Source organism: Quercus lobata, chromosome 11, assembly GCF_001633185.2.
Source record: "Quercus lobata isolate SW786 chromosome 11, ValleyOak3.0 Primary Assembly, whole genome shotgun sequence".
Classification (NCBI taxonomy): Eukaryota; Viridiplantae; Streptophyta; class Magnoliopsida; order Fagales; family Fagaceae; genus Quercus; species Quercus lobata.
In genome coordinates this window covers 21,545,775-21,552,868 of record NC_044914.1, presented here as the reverse complement: position 1 = coordinate 21,552,868, position 7,094 = coordinate 21,545,775, and the positions used below count along the sequence as shown (strand labels likewise).

At 31.1% G+C, this 7,094-nt stretch overlaps 1 protein-coding gene across 1 annotated transcript; it reads left to right on the top strand.

The window, feature by feature from the left end:
• The first annotated feature begins 3,495 nt into the window (after positions 1 to 3,495).
• LOC115967381 (putative RING-H2 finger protein ATL71) lies at positions 3,496 to 4,268 on the top strand. The gene has a single exon (XM_031086465.1). It carries the CDS (start codon positions 3,663 to 3,665, stop codon positions 4,092 to 4,094), a length of 432 nt encoding a protein of 143 aa, XP_030942325.1. The 5' UTR covers positions 3,496 to 3,662; the 3' UTR covers positions 4,095 to 4,268.
• The last annotated feature ends 2,826 nt before the right edge of the window (positions 4,269 to 7,094 follow it).

Genomic DNA, 7,094 nt, shown 5'->3' with positions numbered 1-7,094 from the left:
AGAGGAAACCGAAGCCCTCGGCGTAAAACCTCTCCGCCGCCCTCCAAGTGGTAAACAATCCACTAGAAAATACAGTTGGGATACAAGGACAGTAATAGACCCTCCAAACCTAATCTACCCAGTGCACCTAAGCCCTCCAAGCTTCTTGCTCCAACGAGGTTACGCCGAACCTTTTTCTTTTCTAGCTTCCCGGATTCCGCTACTAGACCATAGCATCAACCAATGAAGATTGGTTCCTTCCTAACTGCTTCCCAGAAATCCAAACAACTGTCTCACAGTGATGATGATGATGAGAACCAAGTTTGGTATAATGCCTCTCAAGGATTTGACAATGGAGAGGAAGAGAGTTGAGGAATTTGAAGAGACTCTAAGGTATAGATTGTGGGTGAATCAATCTTGTTTTTCTTTAGGGTTTCTCTCTCAAAATTCTCTCTAGAAGCTCTCTTTCAATCGTGGGTAAAAGGGGTATTTATACTGGAGTGGGAGAGGAATGTGAAACGTCAGGTTTTACAAAACAGGGGTGGCTCGCGGCTTGACCTCGCGGCTTGACCAAGTCGCGAGATCCAGTCGCGAGTTAACCGTATGGCCAGTTGTCCTGTTTTGTCCTGTAGTGCTCCAGCTAGCATGACTGTTCATCTTCCAGCATGCTTGGCACGTGTGCTGCGTCTGGCGGCTTGCAGCCGCGAGTCACCTGCGAGTCCCAGCCGCGAGTCTCTGTTTTCTTGCACACTCTTGAGCAAACTTCACTCTATCTCACTCACTACCCTTACATCAAACCTACCTAAATACAGGGTTACTAAATGCTGAATTACAAGCAAATTTGGGACGGAATAAAGCCAATTAGATGGTTGAATAAATTCAACCTTACATTAATATCACTAATAAATTAAATAAAAATAAAATAAAATAAAATAAAAAAAGTGCATAACCATTAAAAATGTAAATATGATTTTATAAAATTTTGGGTCTTTCTCCCTAAGAGTAATTTTTTTTTTTTTTTCGGTAGTGGGTTCAGGCCTAAGTTACCTAGGCCTTGGGCCGGTTGTGCTAGAACCATAAGCTTAACATGTTGAAACTATTGGCGAAATACCAGTATACCACCGCACATTCTCTATGTTCTACGGGTGAGAGGGAAAATTTTATGAGTGTAAGATTAATTTTTCTGACTAGCCATTATTAGAAAAATAATCTCTCTCTCACGAATTTTAACTTTCATTATCATACATCGTCGACCCATTTCCATCATTCCTGGGTTCATTGCCAGTACACATAGCCTTGCCAAAAGCCATTTTCATTATGTTGATCTAAACACAAATTACCATGGTAGTTTATTTCAAGCAAGGGACCGGTCATTTAACTTAATAAAGTTTCTTTCCAAACTAATTTGGAGAGAAACCCTTTAAACTTATTATATATCTTTATATTGAATTTAAATTTTGAAAATATAACTGTTGAATTGTAGGTTCATTACCAATTATGATTAACTCAATTCTTTGACATGTCATGTCATACTCAGGGCGGCTCAACAACTTTGGGAGCTTAAGGCGAAATTTTAATTGGGGTCTTTTTTATATCTAAATATTAATTAAATAATATTTATTGAATTTTTTTATCTTTTATTTAAAATCTATTTTTCTTACTTATTTCTGAGATGCAAAACTACTAGTTAAATTTTTGTATTTAATTTTTTTTTTAAATTAATCTATTACATGGTTAATAAGTTAGTATCACTATGATACAAATAGGTTGATATGATATACATCGAATTATCAATTGGTGTGATAACTCATAGTAATAATGGATAAATTAAAAGTAAAAGTGACGGTACAATGGGTGGGATAGGTTGTGCCTATGCGTGTACAATGTAACAGTGGTTGAGTTAGTGTCTTTAGTGATAATGTGTGGGGCCTGTGGATCCGCTAGCTGGGATTTTTTTTCAAAATAACCATCCTCAAACAATTTTATTAGTTAGCAAGGCTTCTAAACTAGGTGTGCTATAACGCTAATATGCAGTGTGCTGTCCTATCGACTGTGCAATGGCCAATGTGCAGATTAAAAAAAATTGAAAAAAAGCCAACACTTATCACAAACCATACTCTTCAATCTCACGAAAATTTCGGAAAGAGAGAGGACGTTACTTCAGATTGCTATGCCCACACACAGTAGCAACACACCTTCAACTACTGTGAAGGTAGTGAAACTATTGCAAAGAATGATAGAATGAAAGAAAGCTTATAAAAAAATATCAAGGATTCAAGATGAAGAAAAGAAAGATGAGAATATAGATGAAAAGACAGAGATATAGAGATGAGAGATTTTTTATTATTTCTGTTTTCTGTTTTTTTTTTTTTTTTTTTTTTTTTAAGAAATTTATAATCTCTAAGATATTTCAAGACATTTACGTTGTATTATTAATGAATTTCTCTGGTATTAATTTTAATTTTAGCAGATTTGAAGAATGAGTTAATGAATTTGTCTCCGATGATTTAATTTTAATTTTTTAGCCGAATTTTGACTATTTTTGTTTTTTGTTTTTTTAAATTTTTTGTATTTTAAGATACAATAGGGCATTTTTAATGCATCTATTAACCAATAAAATGACTTAAAAATTTTTAAATTAAAATATATAGATAAATATTTTTTATATATATTAATACAAGTGGGGGCTTTCTTTTATTTGGGAATTGGAAGTCTTAGGCAATGCACACTTGTGTCTATGGTTCAGCCGCCCTGGTCATACTATTTCATATATTTTATGCATGCTATAATAGTGGGGCATAAATTGGAAAGAAAAATAACAAATATTATTATAGCATACATATTTTATAATATCATCATACATTATTTAATAATTATAAATAAAATAATAAATAAAATATATATTTTTTAAAATTTTTCATATATTAAATGGACTATTGATTATTGACTAGTTTTTTTTTTAAAGATTATTTTTTCTCCACTGTCACATAAATCCTAAATAAAAAGTATAATTAAAAAATATTGACTGCCTTGGTTCTTTGACACGTTAAATACCTACCAAAGGTATTGCTCAAAAAGTCAAAAAAAATTTATGTTCATGACTCATGATTGCTTCTTCTTCTTCTTCTTTTTATTTATTTTTTTATTTTTTTTATTAACGACTCATGATTACTTTATATAGTTTATAATTCCCCCAAAAGGTGAACAGCTAAATGCTGAACTATCTCAAAAAATAATAATAATAAAGGTTGAAAACAATGATCATTTTTCCTTTTTCATATATATATATATATATATATATATTTTTTTTTTTTTTACTTTTTCAAAGCTTATTATAATACCCACAAAAAAAAAAAAAAAAAAAAAAAGGAATTTTTGAAAGACAAATCATCTGCCGAAATAACTTTAATTTTCTCTACTTATAAAATCAAGAAAAAGAGAAGCAATCCATTGGAATTTGTCAAATACGATAGAGTTGGGTAGATTTTTTCTTCGGATAGTGACCTCTAATATAGCCGACTAGCTAAACAATCACCAGATACATTTTCTTCAATAATTAACAAATCCATTTGCCCAACCAATTCTCTTTCATCAAACCCTTTGCCTTAACTCTCTCTCTCTTTTTACATATCCCAATTAATCCACTTAATATTGTAGAAGATTATTCTAATGACAACTTTGATATGACCGATATTTTAGTTGCTCTCGGATTGTTCCTTTTCATCGTCTTCGTTATGGTAATGAAAATACTTATTTCCTTCTGCAGGCATGCTTTGCCTCCCGGTCCTCATCAGGTCAGGAACCTTAGCACCGGTGACCAACAACACTCCATCGACGCCATAGAACTCGGCCTCGACGAAGCCACTCTACGCAACTATCCGAAGCTCATATACGCCCAAGCCAAGCTCCACAAGGGAAATTCTACTGCTTCTTGCTGTTCAATATGCTTGGCTGATTACAAAGACACGGATGTGTTGCGCTTGTTGCCTGATTGTGGTCATCTCTTTCATGTCAAGTGTGTTGACCCGTGGTTACAGCAACATGCTACATGCCCCGTGTGTCGGACTCGGAACTCGCCTCTTGCTGAGACGGCTCTTTCTGTGGAGCGACATTGAAAAGGTCATATTCAATACATTTATGAAATTTTGGGAGAACTGATCGGTAATTAATGAGCCTTTTAATTAGAGCGACATTCTTGACTTGATAATTGAACGCATATATGGCTAACTTTCACATATGTATTTGTAAGTGATTGTGCATTTGAATTCTGCCTTGATTCATTATTGTGGTTTGTTACGGTAGATTTCACATTAATTTTTTTTTCTTTTTTCTTTTTTCTGTTTGGGCTATGATCATGAAAAATATAAGGTGTTTGTGAAGTTTTCTTTTTTTCTTTTTACATTCTTTTTGGTTTTTCTTAGTAGCTGCATCACCCATGAAATCAGTCTCACAAACTCACTATTAATTTGCTTTCTTTTTTTTTTTCCTGTTTTGGAGTAATTATTTAATCCTGAGAGCACACAATAAATGTGTATTTAATACTGAGAGCACACAAGAAATATTAAAGAATGTCTTAAGGGCAATGATTTATAAACTATTTTTAAAAATATTTTATGAATAAATGATCAAGCAATTTATTTTTCTAACAACTTTTTATATTTTCCAATAAAGTGGTGTTAAATCTTTCCTAATATAGTTTATTAATAATTGTTATAAGAGTACCCACTAATATAACTTTTAAATTTATAGTACTGGAACTCACTTTTTATGTGAGACTATTGAAAGAAAAGAGCACACATTTATCATGCTTCAGAAGCACTAATGATCCGTTTGGATTGAGAAAGAGAGAAAATGAGTAAAATAGAATAAAATAAATTTAGTTCAAGATCAGTTTATTTTTAGTTAACTCAACTCTATTTTTCTCTACTCTCACGTTCCCCCTCCGTCCAAACAACCATAAATAACTGTCCCTGTTTTGTGCACATGACCGCAATAGGAAACTTAAAGCATCTAATTGATTTTCACATCACTCATAATAACCCAATAACATTGATTGCTTACCCTCCACGTAATGTTTTGCCTGCAAGGAAACTACCTATCTATACTTATTCTTTGCTTTATCTCAAAAAATAAAAAATTAAAAATTAAAAACTTATTCTTTGCTTTTCTGTCGTATAAAATTAAATATAGATTAAATTTTCTAGTCGGTATATTAAATTTTCTAGTCGGTACGGCTGACAAAGTAAATGCATAAATTCATATAAACAATAGTAACTACTCAAAAAAAGTCAAACACGTAATGCAAGGTATATTGCTAGTAATCAACAACAAAGGTGACTAAAAAACCGGCTGATAAAGTCGATATTTTTTTTTTTTTTTTTTTTTTTATAATCAAAAAGGGGTGGGGCGACCATTTGGGACTAACCCCCCAGTGCGTGACCTAATAGGGACACCCTCCATTAGGAAATGTTAAATTGAGCTGTAACTACTGTAATCGGGGCGCCACAGACCTCACCCTCGTACCCCAAGAGAGCCAACAGGAGAGGCACAATGCAAGCTAGGAAACCCTCCTCCCACATGATACTTGCCATGACTCGAACAAGGGACATTTTGCTTGCATGTGAGATCTCTCCCAACTGGGCCACCCCTCCTGGGGCAATAAAGTCAATACTCAGCAATGATAAATAACAAGTTTCATTGGATTTACTGATTTTCACACTTCCTTCATGTTAGATAGATTTTAAACTAACATTTTCCTTCGATACTTTTATTAATTAAAAAAAAAGGGAAAGGATTTGTTGCACTAATTGCTGCATAATGGGTTATGTGGTAGTAAAAAAAAAAGTAACAAGTGGACCCTTTAACATATATTGCTTTTTTTTTTTTTTATTGCTACATTACCTGCAATTGGAGATTATTATGAAATAAAACATATATGTACAACAAAACTTTTTTTTTTAAGGGGAAATACGTACAATAAAAACATAGTAAATAATTATGAAATAAGACATATATTATGAAATAAGACATTTATGTACAATAAAACCTTTTTTTTAGGGGAGTTCCACATAAAAAGGTTTCTCAAAAAGAAAAAGAAAAAGAAAGAAGAATTCCACTTAAAAATAATATATGTTGTTTTGAGCAAAATTATGATAGGATAGTGCCCCTTCAATTTCAATTTCAATAGAGCTTTTCTGATTTTCACCTGTTGATAAAATTTTGTAACAATTAATAGGTTATTAATTTTTATAAAAGAAATAACAAAATGAAAATAATAATCTTAGAGATTTTTTTCTAAAACAATTGGTGGGCTAATTTTTCCCATATATAATATCTAATATATAATATTATTCAAAGTATAAAAATAAGTCAATTTCTCCACTAATTTGAACCAAATTAAAATATATATATATATTAGAAGAAATTTTAAAAGTCTTTAATTTTATTTAAATGATTTTTAATCTATGAATCGTCTCAATAATGTTTAGCAAAATATATTGTTAAGACTCATAATTGCCACCATTATGCATGAGTTTATTATTATTATTATTATTATTATTATTATTATTATTATTATAGATACCATAGATTTAATTGTGTAGCATCTACTACAAGATGATAACTGTTGTATCATTTGATTAAGACACCATTTGATTTTTTGGATGGATAGAATTCAAACATAATTAATCCCTTATTCAATAATAATAAACCTTATTAATTAATCCAACTAAAACCCATAGCCCTATAATAATTAATGTTGGAGTTAGGATTTGAGGTCAGAGGGAGCAAATTTATCAGTGATGCACAAATAAACATACATACATGTGAATACTTGAGACTAATTTATATAATAAAAATTCATTCATGTGAGGTCTAAGCAATATTCTTAATATAGAAAATCTATTAAATAAGAATATATTTCTTATACTGTGTTTATCCATTAAGATTTAACCTTAAATATACCATTGTATATGTGTGTTTTTATTTATTTATTGAAAATTTCACTTATGAAAAGAATTTTAGTAATTATACAAACTTCAAATTGTATATTATTTTATTGTTTATATACAAATTTTTGAGGAGAAGAATAAATTATTACATTAGAATTTGAGTTT